The 13,976-nt window shown below is 44.2% G+C and overlaps 1 protein-coding gene across 1 annotated transcript; it reads left to right on the forward strand.

The window, feature by feature from the left end:
- The first annotated feature begins 13 nt into the window (after positions 1 to 13).
- Positions 14 to 13,308, forward strand: LOC106640258 (uncharacterized). Its single transcript, XM_014354232.2, has 10 exons — positions 14 to 365; positions 7,462 to 7,520; positions 10,167 to 10,396; positions 10,521 to 10,720; positions 10,803 to 10,994; positions 11,266 to 11,528; positions 11,602 to 11,804; positions 11,877 to 12,061; positions 12,124 to 12,319; positions 12,398 to 13,308. The coding sequence occupies exons 1-10, from the start codon at positions 276 to 278 to the stop codon at positions 12,577 to 12,579; spliced, it is 1,800 nt and encodes a 599-aa protein (XP_014209718.2). The 5' UTR covers positions 14 to 275; the 3' UTR covers positions 12,580 to 13,308.
- Positions 13,309 to 13,976: the final 668 nt, after the last annotated feature.

Raw genomic sequence — 13,976 nt, forward strand, 5'->3', positions numbered from 1 at the left:
TATTTTCCAGGCCGCCGCGCAGCGGTGAAATGCATTAGCGCTTTTTCCTCGATGCTCCCAGCAAACTACTCCCGGCACATCGGCAGCGCTGACCGGGACAACGATTCCGCACGGTGTGTACAACGCGCGTGCACGTACATGTGTGTATACGTGGTGAATAGGATGGTGGCCTACAATGCGGCTGGTTGTACTTGAGCCGCTCCGGAGTTGCAACACTCTTGCGTTTGAGAGGCGGGGAGCGAGTACGAGAGTTTATCCGTAAGGTGCGTCGCAAGATGGGACAGGCCTGGTGCAAAGAAAAGTCAGCCAAGGCCCAGGACTCCAAGTCGCCGCTAGATCGGGTTTTCGTTAGATGCGCCCACAGGGTGAGTACGAGTCGTTTTTTTTTTTTTTTTTTTTTTTTTTCTTCAACCTCGAGAAGCGTGTGTATGTGCCTTCACATGCGAGCGAAAAGATGACAAAAAATTAGGACAGCCTCGAAAAGCGAGAGCTATATTTACAAGAGGTGGAGGTGTTCTCAGCTTGTGCGAATAAGTAAAAAAAAAAAAAAAAAAAAAAAAAAAGAATACAAATCAACCGTACCGCGTGTATGGACGAATTACAGAGTTTCATTTGTGCGTACCTGTGCACCCGATAAACGACTTTGTAAAGCGCGGCCGTAAAATGTAAAAAAGCCGGCGACCGCCAGGCAGCGCGCAACGACACGTTTCGCCGTAAGTCGTCAATTTATTGTAATTTTTGTTTTTGTTTTTTTTTTGTTAAAAGCCTTTAAAAGTAAATAATTCTAATTTTGGATTTCCCGTCGACACATGCGAAATACATATTGGGGTTTTGAATATAAATAAATAAACCCATGGAACCAATGCAGTTTTGTTTACGAAAGTAATTAGCCGAAAATGACGTGCGCGCTCTTTAGACGAGGTCAATTCGATCGGTGAGTTATTATGGTTTACCTATAAAAAAGGTGACATAAGTATATATCTGGGATTTTGGGATGGGGGTAAGAGGGAGGCTTTCTTCGGCCGGTAGACAATTAGCGCGCGTTAGGACTTAGTACGTGTGTATTTTAACCATGTATAGGTACATGCATCGCGTGCTCCTTTTTCCGTCAAGGCTCTTTTTTTTTTCTCTCTCTCTCTCGTCTCTCAGTTGCGTAACGAGTGTGTGCCGTGCGCGCCACAAAAAAAGAACGACGAAGGACAGCGGCACAAGTAATCCTGCACACGTGTGTATACACAGGCGATGGGGCACCACCTACTACTACCTATATCCATTATTGTTAACTCACGTTAGCAAACTAAAAAAATACATACATACCTATTTATCCGGTCGAATTTGTCGTTGTCAGTTGTCATGCGTGCGTGTGGGTGTGTTTATATATACATTGCAATGTTTTCACTTGCAGTAGTGCAGGCACCATGGAATTCAGGAAGTTATAAATTAAACGCGTTGGCTGTGTTTAATATATTTATGCAGGTGTACGAGTATCATACATCACCTTTGACGGCAAACCAATCATGTATACATATATATATGTTTATTGCGTCATTTTATATATTATGTATATTCGCATATCCTCTTCTGTGTACTGTGTTTAAGGGCGACTGTTGGTACGTACGTGTGTGCAAAAGCCTAGAAAATCAGATCAACCACCGGCTTTTTTTTTTTCTTTTCGTTGCATAAACCATCCGCGGATGCGCTTCGTGCCAATTACGATGACGTAAAAGCTTATAACACTCGCAGAACATAATTTGCACAAAGCAGTTATGTATACGTATATGTTACAAAAGAGGAATCGCGTGTGTTACTCGAAAAAAAGATAATCCTCCACTTGTGAGCGCATTAAATCTTTGACAAATACATTTTTTTTTTTTTATGACGATGCAGTGTCGGAGAATAGTTGGGTTGGCGAAATCATCGATGAACCACATTGATAACTGATTACTTATGAAGATACCAGTGTGAATTACCGTATCCAATAATACTTTGAAACGCATATAATAGTATGTCTTACACCTATACTTGTTTATTTTGGCGCATATTATTCACGATGCATAATAATTATATCCACACGCTCATGAGCGTTTGGTTCGCGTCTGAGAAAGCACGACGCGAGTGACAATACAAGAAAATGTGCTCGCGCTCGTGCATAAGTAAGTAGGTGTATATATATATATATATATATATATATATATATATATATATATATATATATACCTGCAGAGTCAGACTGAAAGTATGACAATAAAAGAAACGCCTGACTATCAACACACTCTGGTCTGCAGTTGTGGAATGCCATCGGATCAAATATAAAAGAGTAATGCACACATATATGTATGTATATACCTACACTGTATAGAAGTATAGATAATAATACAGAAAGAGGAGAGAAGAGAGCGCAGGCGTGTGCATTATATCGCCGGAGCGAACTTATCTCTTTTGGCTCGGTGATTCAAAACTCAAACTCGAGCTGTAATGCCTTTGTACGCTCATTGCTTATATATATGCTATAAGAGTGTAGGTGAAGGCAAATATCGTATTATAACAACTTTTGCCCGTTGCATATGCATATAATGTAATATAATTATGGAGTGTATAATTGTACCCACAAAATTACGCTGTGCGTGTACGGATGGACATAATATGTGGCCGTTGTAATATGTATGTACAAGCGAGAGAATTTGACATGGTTAAGCAAATAGATATAGGTACATACAGGTATTGTTTTGTAATAACATTGCAATGCGTGTGTGTGTATTTTATGTAGTAGTTTTACATTTGACAACCTTCAACAATCGGATTATGGGTTCAATGATGTACCTGCACAGGTGAAAGTATAGCCGTGAACAAACAGCGTGTATTGCCTACTTGCCAGTTATTACTTTATATAATCTACGTCTATTCGTTGCAGTCAGTCCGTTTTTGCGTTTTACTGTTGTTTCTGATGGATTTATCTATATCTACAAAGTCTATAAGAAACACTCGTATCACAAGTCGTATACACCTTGTCTTCGCTCAAAATATATCGTGGCACTTTGAATTCGTTGTAATCTCAAGATAATATTATATGGATGGATGTGCTCATTGGATAGAAGCAATTTTTTCAGTTTCAACAATGAAAAAAAGCTCAATAATTGTAAGCTCGGGAATAGTAGATATAAACATGTAAAAGCGCGTCAGTTGGATTCTCTTGCCTTAATCGGTGACAAATGTACGACGTAGCCGGTGTTTCTCTCGCGATAATCATGGGCATTACTTACATTTCATTACGTAGAGTGTGATTTCTGGCTTTTTTCCAAAGCCCTTTGTACCCCGTCACCTGGAATGAATAAGAAAAATCAACTTGTACCACCGCACTTTGTACATGTTATTTTTTTTTTTTTTTTATATCATAAAACATTCATTTATTTTGTTTCTTTCTCCAGTCCTTTAACTTTTAGAGTCTACTTGGCGTACGTGGACATATATTATACATGATACGATAGGAATGACATGCCTACTATTTAGCCCATACAAATTTTATTACATCTACAGCCTTCAAACGAGTACAAATGACCCATTGGCACAGTGCTCAGTACAAACGCAATAATGATACAAATCGCCGTGTACATTTCGTTATTTCAGGAAAAAAAAAAAAAAAAAAAAAAAAGAAAGAAAAAGCTCTCGAGAGCCACTAAAGCTTGTTGGCGCACTCGCTGCAGGATGACAGCCCCTCCTTGCGCCCCGTATTACCGCAGCTCCCTGCCAGTGCTCGTACCTCTGATGGATTTATTGTCATCAGCCCTATACATTTGCGTACATTCGAGTGCACTTGCTTCGCATTGAAACGCTCACTCTGTGGATGCGGGGCTCGAGCTGTATACGTATATATATACACACATCACTACACGATATTTCGAGCGAGGACTTTTAAAATGTGCAAAAAATCACGCTGTTGCTCGTGCATAATATGTGCGCTACGAATGTTTTTTCTCTAATATTTTATACACATGTATTTGTAGACCGTGGCACATATATATATGCGTGTATAAAAGTTTGAGCAACATTTGCATTATTTTACAAAGAAGTGGGAATTCGCGCACTCTTTTTTTTTGATACTCTTTTCAATCCGAATAAATGAAATGTCAGTAAGCGCGATTTTTCATTGCAAAATCAACTTATAGCCATCTAGAGTAAATATATTAACGTATTTAGAAACAGCGGCTGAATCACTAATTTGTATCGATTCAACAATATTTGTGCCGCTTGTTCAAGTTATACTAACGAACTTGAGTTTTTTTGTCAATTATAAAAAAAAAAAGGAAAAAACAAAACAAAAGTGCACAGCTATTTTTATGCGAGTTTGTTCTCCGTCACCCATATATTTACCAGCAGGTGATGGACGAGTGACGCCTAGAGTTTAATGGTATAGTATATAGTAAAGCCATGCCCGGTGTTAGCATTGGCCAGCCGGCCGGTTTAATTTGATCGTCAAATAACTTCTGTCCGAGTGGAGATGAGCACGCAGAGGGCGAAAGACAGAGACGTACCCGCACAGACACCGACGTCGGATCTCCGAGTTGGCAGAGAAATTTGCAATGTTAAACGCCGAAGGAGCTGCACCGTGCACGCGCAGGTACATAGCCAACTAACTGTATGCGTGCGATTCATGCATCCCATGCGGACTCTCCGAGGTAATAATGCATGCAAGCGCATCGCATTTAAAATGGACACGAGCGCGCAAAGTGGAATTTCGTTTGCTATATGTATATAAGCAACTTTAGCTGATTCCCCCTGATATATATCTCTGTAACTCTCTCAGTTGTTGGCCTCTTTACGGGTGTTCTGTTAAAACCGAAGATCCAAAGACACGTGGAATGAAAGATTTTCAGCCAATTAATAACATCATTGGTCGTCGAGTATTATTTCCTTCATTTTTATATATTTTTTGTCAAAGTTCAAATGATTATGATTTGTACAAGTGGGAGCGTTTATCGCTTAAAATTGCACAAACAATCCTCGAGGGGGCAAAGCAAAGCAAAGCAAAGAAAATATACTTTAAGACTCCGAAAGCTATTAAAACTTTTTTAATAACCATACGCTCGAGAGCCCGTCCAGCAAAGGAGATGAAAAACATTAAAACATCAACTTTAAGCTTTAAAGATATATACACCTGCGCACACAATGGGCCGCGAGAGAGAGAGAGGGGAAAAATAATGCTCATATAATGTACTTTTCAAAGAACTGCTTTATACGGGTACACTCGAGGTGAGGTGCCATTTCCTATACGCTGACAGTTCGCGATAAGATTATTTACACACGGCAACGCCTCATTGTGCACATGAACTTAAAAATATATTATACACCGGATACTCCAAGTATAATAGAAAGTGAAACCGAGAGAAAAATGAGGCCAAAAACCGGTTATAAGTAAGTGCGCATTATGGACGTGCTTGAGGTCACCGAGGACCCTTTTTTTATTCCTTATCTCCCCTCGTGCTCCGCGAGCAATTGCAAAAACGTCCCGGTCGCGTACAGTACAAGAGTTAGCGCCAACAACGTTTTTTACGTCAACAACACCGCGCGGCTGGTAACATCACCAAATGCCCCATAATGGCCCGGCAACGACCTCGAAAAAGAAACGCATCGGCGCGCGATACACGATCCACCATCTCTTCTGTAAGATCATCACCGCGTGGGCATTGTTCTCCCATCTTTGTGTGCACACATGTACCTACCTTCTCGCGTTTCGGTTGTATTTAAAACCGCGCGCTAAAATTTTTCCCTTGCTTTAATCGTCAGTGTGAGTCATGAGGTGTTAAAAGAGACGAGCCCCTGCGAGTCATTTTATTTTTTTCATCGGGTGGAAAGAAATAAAACTGCTTTGTGATTGATACTAAAAATTGGGGGACGGTGGGGGAAAAAAAGGGCACTCGGCGAGCGAGCCGTGACCGCGGAGTAAGGGGGGCACTCGAAAACCGAAGCAATAGTCGAGCAGCTCTCGAGCGATCTTTCGAGCCGGTGCTCGATATATACAGTTACCCCGTTCTATACGCGCGTGGCCTCGTTAATCCCTACACGCGCGTCTTTTCGCGAAACAGTTCGCACCGATTCGACCGATCGATATTTGGCTGTGCCATTTTATCGCCTTTCTTGCATCACTCGTGTGCATACAGGACAAGGGAAAAGGATCGATCGACTCACGTGTATATAATATACGGTCTGGGGCACGCAACGAGGATACCTCATATATATGGGATAGGAAATAACGTGTTCATATCGTCGAACGATTGGATGCAAATTTGAACGAAAACGCGATTGTTTTTGTTGAAAACGCGCTTTTCTCGATAATCCGACTATCGTTTCCTCGTCGATTAATTACATTATTATAATGCCTCCGAGCGATCGTACACCCGCACACATAACGTAGTATCTTCGGTATATATAATGACCACTAATTAATCACAGCTGTATAAGTGTGTGGGTAATAATGTATGCGCACGTGTTCAAGCGTAAACAAATTATTCAAGTTGATCGATGATTACATAAATTATCGTCCTTATAGAGATGGTAATTATTTTGTGAAGTGACGGATATTCGAATAATCAAAAAAACAAAAAGTACAGAGAAAAAAGATTAAATCCCAATTGCAATAATTTATGAACGCGACAACTACATGAGTCAAAATAATGTAGGACCCAATACTTACTTTATAGTAGCGCTGGACTACCGAGTTACTTTTCCATCCGAGTAAACATAAACCAACGCTGATGGGCTATTTATAACATGTAGCGCGAGATGACGTGGGCAATACCCATACGTTTGCGAGGGGGGGAAAAAAAAAACTCGTATCATCCGAAAGCAAACAATGGCTATTCTTTGGCTTACCATAATAATAAAGCCTCGGAGTTGATGTAAATTGAGCTAAAATTAAAAAAATAGGCCACAGGACTATTAGTTGCGTGCTTTGGTTGCTTAGAACGCGTATACGTACATTCATAATAGACATTGTAGGTATTTATGCTGAATTGCGTTTTATTCGATGATAAGAACAATAAATATATTGAGCGCGCGGTGTCTCGGTCGGCTAGGTCGTGGATTCGATTCCGTGGATTCCCGGCCAGTGCGACATTTTCGGGCAAGTACCTCTGTGATTTTCCACATGTGCTCAATGCTCCTCGAGGAGGGTTTTAGAGCAACAATTGCCTAATTTCCCTCTACCCCCCTTCCATCCCTTTCCTTGTCCTTTTCCCAAATGCTAAGTGCCCATAGTAGTGCCCTTATTAAAAAAGAGCCGGACGTAGAGCACTATAATATAAAAAAAAAAAAAAAAAACTATATATATACTGTCACTCTACTAGAAGAGAGAGAGAGAGAGAGGATTTCTTTCTACGTAGTAGTGCATATAAATATAATATCATATATGTACGAATGTATGTAACAGAATACCGTTTACGATATCTATATATACTTTCTTTGCAGATCTATCCAAGCCTGAAGGAGGAGGGCTCCGTACTCGCCGCCACCCAAAGGGTCACGAGGTACGATACACGTATATATTACAACACGAGCCCACTTTAAATTCATCAGCACTATACTCGCTATATCGACTTGGTGTCGATCCGGTGTATGTATGTATGCGTACTTTTCCGAGCGAGGCCGAGGATGAGAAACTCGTACGTGCGGGAGGAAAATGCTGGGACGCGCTCTTTTGTGCCGCGTGCTCGAGAGATGTATTTTATCATTTCCGTATGACTATGACTGAATTTTGTCTCCTGTACTCGAGTTAAATTTCTTTTCGATCGATGCTCGCTCTATTCTTATTTTTCTTTTTTTCATTTACGCGTACACGGTAAATGCGAAGGGGGTGATTGTTGGTTCGAAATTGTAAAAATTGTATTCCGTTGTTCGGACGCGTTGTTGAAACGCGTGCAACAGAGGATTACGCTCGACCTGGGAATGTTAATTAAAAAAGTTGGGAAAATGCATATAAATAATCGGGCGTTGTGCAACTGTATACACGGAAAACACGTAACGAGGACCGAGGGCAAATTCATTGCGACGATAAAAATTAAAGTGGGTTAATGAGGAGAGTTGAGACGAAGAGTTTGAAACTCGCGATTAAAAATCAAGACGAGCAAAACGCAACACGTCCCGTCGCGATGATTAACTTTTTCGCAATGTGCTTAAACGCCCGATGTTCGGGGTAATGATCTTTTTGCACGCTACCTCATTTTTCTCCCCTCTTCCAAAAATCGAGTTAGTGGTTTTTTTTTTTTCCCCCTACACACGCGTTTCTTCGGGCGAAGAAATAGAAAAAAGTCTCATTGTATATTTTTTCTACTGACTCTTCGGGCTGTTACCATCGAAAGCTCGAATGGATTTTAAAAATGGGCCACGGTATACGGACGCCCCCGAGGAGCAATCAGTTCGCGCTCGTGCATCCGAAAGAGTCGTTGTCGTGTGGTGACCTACATTTTTTCGCTTCTCGATTTCGAGTGGAAAAGTCCTGCGAAAAATACCAATGAATCCTTTGAAATATCAATCACGAAGAGGCAAAATACGAAAACATGGATACGTTCCCGTGAAACGATGAATTTGACGCGCCAAGTGGAAGCAGTTTATACGAATAACAAATAATTCATTTTAACAAATTGATCGAGTCGATGAAAATGACAAACATCGGATGACAAGGATATCTTGACAAAGTTCATCCCATCCATCGCTCCAAATATGTATGCTTGTATTAAAAAAAGAAACTGAAATTTACTCGAACAATACATTTTCTTCTTCTCGCATAAACGTCGTATACGCACAAGCATCCGTTTAAAGAGATCAGCATAATTTTTCGATTAGTATGTCTCCATCCTCGCAAAATCAGTCGGAGTTGAAGCCTCGATCGACGAAAAAAGACGCGTTGAAGGCCTGCTCGCGCGTAGGAGGCACGTGTGTACCCACGCACTCTCTCAACACTGCTGTACTTACGAACCTCGTACACGTGAAGGCAGTGTCTGTTTTTTTTTCATTATCATTTTTTTTTAAATCTCGATTCTCTTCCCAGCGCTGCTATTTTTTCTTTTTTGGGTCCCGATGCTTTTTAAAAAGCCATTCGCCTCCAACTTTCCTTTTTTTTTTTTTTTTATTTGTAAAAGGATCGCAGTCAGGGATACTTATCGCGCGAGAACGATCTTTCGAGTTTACGCTCGAGCGTGGGCGAAGCTGTTTAAGTATCGAGAAAAAAAAAATCCCTCGACGCGTCAAGTACAAAAAGTCCAACGAAAATCATCATCGCTGTGAAATTTCGAAATCCCCCGACTCTGCGATATCAGTATCAAACAAACAGCAAGGGGTAAAAAAAGCGCGAGCAATCGACTTACGGCGAGCAATTAGTCCGCGTGCATAAAAGTGTATATACACTTGTACATAATATCCGGAGCTGGTGCTTTAACGAAGGGGGAGTGTTGCACACCGCGAAACCCACCAAAGTGTTAATTTGGTCAGGCGTTTGTACCATGCCAGCACAGCTATACATAACTACGAGTGAGTGTATATACATACACCTTAATAGAGCAACGAGTACTTGTGTGTACGGGTACCTATACTATGTAAAACGCTGCAGTCGATCCGGCGAATTAACATCCGATGAATATGTATATCCGTTATTATTGGCGCTACGGTGTATATATATATATATTATACAAACAGGTATAGTGCGCGGAGAATCGATCGCTGGACCCGATAATAATATAATCGCAGCTCTGCACACGTACCTATATACATTTATAGCGCGTAATTACTCGGGACCCAATAAGACACACGGGGCCTGCTTGTTTTCGCATCACCTACACAGCTTAAATAGCCCCGCAGCTAATTATACGCTCGCACATACTTTGTCGTTACGTGTATGATTCTCGCAAAATTATACCCTCCTATATTAACACCGATCAATATATATACGTCAAATACACAATCCACCCAATGTACGAGGGTTCTTTTGTTTTTATCATTTGATTGTTGTATACTTATGTACATTGAAAAAAAAAACACACTGGGGGTATTTTTGATTTTACGTGAAAAAAAAAGCCTGCGATTACATTATTAAAATATATTGGACGTGTGGTGGAAAAAGTGTCGATGAATAATTATGTATAACACGTGTATGTCCCGGTGTATCCACGAAATAGCAGCTCGGAAATCGCGTACGCGGGAGGAGGAGGAGCGGTTTCGGCACCTCGAGCCGGTCGCCCGCTTCAGCGCGGCCACAGCATCGACTCCGTGGACCGGCCGTTCCACCCGAGCGAGTGGGTCGACGTTAATCTCGAGGTGCCCTGCACCCCCAGGCCAAGCGTCGCGCTCGACGGCTCGGGCCACTACCGGCAGCTACACCAAACCGACTCTGGGATACCCGGCTCTAACGGTATCTATACATCATTATATATAAATACCCTCGTTTTTTCTTTTTTGCTTTACTATACTGCACCGAGTTGTGTACTTTTGTATACATTCCAAGGTAATGATGTGAGAAAAAAAAAAAAATTCAGGTAAAATCGGAGCGTCGAGGAATATGGAGGCCGTCGGTGATGCACTACCGGTCCCGCCACCGCGCAGGCGCAGACGGCACGAGATGCGCTCGCCGCCCGGCGAAGCAAACGACGAGTCGGAGCCTGAGCTGTTGACGGGACCTGCCGATCAACCCACCAACAGCACCAACGAGGCCAACTCGGACGACGAGTTTGTCGAGGTCGGTGTCGAGGCTCCGTTAACCACATCGCATATATACAATGTTTTCTTTGTCCCTCCCCCCCCCCCACAACAACCGATAGATCGAAAAGAGCTTGCTGAAGGAGGAGGCGGTGCCGGCAGCCCAACAACCAAAGAGCGCCGCTAGCCTGCCAAACGTCGTGGACTTTGAGCTTTTGCCCGAGGATCCACCCGCCGAGATGGGGGAAGGAGGCGCCAAGAGACCGCCGAGGCAAAAGACGAGCTCCCTGCCCCGAGACTCCGTTTCGCTCGAGGTGGGGGTACACATTTTATTGTTGCTGCGTATTTGCACAAAAGTTTTTCTCATATAGGATGAAAGAGCGTATACGTACATATATATATATCTCTCACGAGCGGGGAAACTATTTAAAATTGCATTTGGAGGGGCACGCGTGAGAAAAAGTTCGAGGTGGGGGGGGGGGGGGCGTCAGTTGCCGCGCAGTCCTCCGGATTCCGAAAGTTTATATCGGAGCGCGTGCCGAGCTCCCCTGTATTGTACATATATGTACGTGTGTTCGCGTATAGGTATCGGACGGGGAGAGTGGTCCCGAGGGTGGATTATTCCCGAGCACCACCGGCGTCGAGGATAACTCGATTTTCAAGACCGACACCTCCTCGTCTCTGGTACAGCTTCATCCGGTCGAGGACACCGGGTTTCACGCCAAAACTTCGACACCCGTCAAACCCGTGATGTCCACCAGCGCCTCGGCCGATGCGACCGACGAGGACGAAGCCTCCACCACCCAGAGTCTCGACGCCGCCTTCGAGAGCTTCGCCAACAACCACCCGTGAGTTTTTTTGTTGTTGTTGTTTTGCGAGGCAAAAGCACCGATTGGCCGGTGAAAGACAATGCCCTTGCAGATCGGCGTTGGAAAACTCGCGCGACTTGTCCCCGAAAGCCCCGAGCAGGAGCTTCGTCGTCGTGGGCCAAGACGTCGACCGGCCAGCGAGTCCCAGGAGCGAGGACGACGGAGGCTACGCGTCGCGGAGCGACACTCGCGCGACCCTCACCGAGGCCAGCTCGTCCGATTTCCACGAGGCGTCCTCCGGCATCATCCCCAATGGTACATGTACACACAATATAAACAAACATAGGGGGGGCTTGTCGTAAATATGCACACCTTCCTTGTACACAGATGCAGGCAACGATGGGGACATTTCGGGTTTGGTGGTGATCCAGCGCACGATATCCGAGGAGTCGCTGCCGCGCGAGATGCTGGTGGATGAGTTGGACGAGGAGCCTCGCCGGCTGGACAGACAGGCCAGCGAGCTCGAGGACTATGCGACGCCTTCGCCGAGTCCGGAGGTCAAGAGACGGGAGGTGAGTTTTTTTTTTTATGGTTCAGAGAGGGAGGGTGAAGTAACGCGTTGGAGCTCGTTCAGATTGGGGACGGCATCGTCAACGGGTTCGTCGACCTGTCGGTGGAGGCGGGCTCTCCAGGTGTCCCGGTGACCCCGACGGAGGCCACCGAGGGAGGCAAGTCCGAGCCGCGAATCGTCCCGGTGAAGCGGCCCCTGCCATTTGGGGAGCAACCCCCGAGGGTCTTCGAGAGGACGAACCCCTTCTTGGACGACCACGGTTCGGTGGCCACTTTTTTTTTTTTTTTTTCTTACATGGAGCGTAGAGTGGAGGTTGAAATTTGGCTCTCGTCCGCAGATGGTGGCGGGGAGGTGCCGAAGCGCACGGAGCGGCTTGGCTCGGCGGAGGAGACGACGATCGAGGAGCCCCTGATCGTGCCGACGCCGCCGCGAAGGCGCCACCGGCACAAGTCGAGCCTCGAGTCGCCCATGGAGCCCGAGGCGTTGCACACCTACGCCAGCCGGGACAGGCTGATCTGAGCTTTGGCCCCTTACCTCCGGCATCGGCTCGTTGCTGTCGTGTGTACAGGGAACTTTGCCGAAAACTTCTTAGCGGCCACGGTTGTCCCCAAGGACGAGAGAGGAGCAAGTTGGGACTCGACTATCGGCGGTGTACAGAAGTAACAGTGAAACGGCGATGGGACTGTTATCATATTTTTCGCGCTTTTCGGTGTACATGCACTGCTTCGATGGATGCATAAACATCCCTTAGCTTGTACAAAGTTGCCGATCGCACCGATAATATTTGGACCGCAGCTTTTATTGTATCCGATTTCGCAGTCAAGTTTTCACACGGGAAATATATTATAGACAATATTGCTACGATTCACTTTGACAGACGGCATTGTTAGACGTAAGAATCTAATTGATGTTTGTATTAAAAAATGAGTAACATATGTTGCGAGAAAAACCAATTAAACGGCGAAACGATGTAAATAGCCACGAAACACACCTAACGTTGAGTGTAAAAAGCATGTTGTGTAAAAGCCGGTGTAAAGCTCCGAGCCACGGGGTATAATACACGTGTAGCACACAACGAATAACCAGAGAGCTCTTTAGGCCGCGATCGCGTGCGTGCACGTGTATAAGCTACTCATCGTGAATAAGCAAAACCCCGCGCTATTATACACACAAACGCAAAAGCATTAGATACGATAAGATGTACAATGAAACGCCCATATGTACTTGTGTAGGGAATAAAATTTGAAATTCAGCACATCGGGGCGATTTAAATTTATTTAACCCCCCCCCTCCCCTGACAACAACGGAACGTTGTTAATCCACCATCCCTTATATCTCTTATGACCCGTCCTCTAAAGGTGCACGCGAAAAATAAAACCTCCCATCCTTTCCACCATCGTTTCCTCAAACTTGCGTACAAGAATACCCCGCTCGGGTTTATATTTAATAAAGTCCGCCGACCAGCGCTGCGCAGGTATAATAATTATTCCAGGAGGGTGGGAGGGAGGTTGCGCAATATTTTCATAAACGCGTTGAGGTCAGCGCGTGGGTGCTTTGGTTTTCATCGCCGTAATCAGGATCTCGCGTCCTAATCCCCCTTTCCTTCCTTGTAGCCCCCCCCCCGGGTGTATACGTAATATAGTATGTGTGCAAAACGAGCCGTACATTTTATTATATACTTTCACACTGGACTACACCACGTAAAGCTCCGATGCCTATAGATACGCTTTTCGGCACGTATAACCATTATTTTTTCCTTTTTTTTTTTTTTTTTTTTTAATTACACCTTTAAGCGCCGCGTTTAAGTGAGCTTTCGCTCGTCAACTCCCTCATCCGCTTTTGTTACATGCTTTACGGCACGAACGACTGCTTTTGAGGGGGAGGAATGGGAAAAAAAAAAAAAAGTCGCACGGAAT

This window comes from Copidosoma floridanum, unplaced genomic scaffold (genome assembly GCF_036245765.1).
Source record: "Copidosoma floridanum isolate Cflo_tuat_1 unplaced genomic scaffold, Cflo_Japanese_pri ptg000006l, whole genome shotgun sequence".
NCBI classification, from domain to species: Eukaryota; Metazoa; Arthropoda; class Insecta; order Hymenoptera; family Encyrtidae; genus Copidosoma; species Copidosoma floridanum.

Coding starts and splice junctions, on each gene's coding strand:
- LOC106640258 (XM_014354232.2), top strand. CDS start 276: ATGGGACAGGCCTGGTGCAAAGAAAAGTCAGCCAAGGCCCAGGACTCC. Junction 11,529..11,601: donor AGCTTCGCCAACAACCACCC/GTGAGTTTTTTT, acceptor ATGCCCTTGCAG/ATCGGCGTTGGAAAACTCGC. Junction 12,320..12,397: donor CCCCTTCTTGGACGACCACG/GTTCGGTGGCCA, acceptor TCTCGTCCGCAG/ATGGTGGCGGGGAGGTGCCG.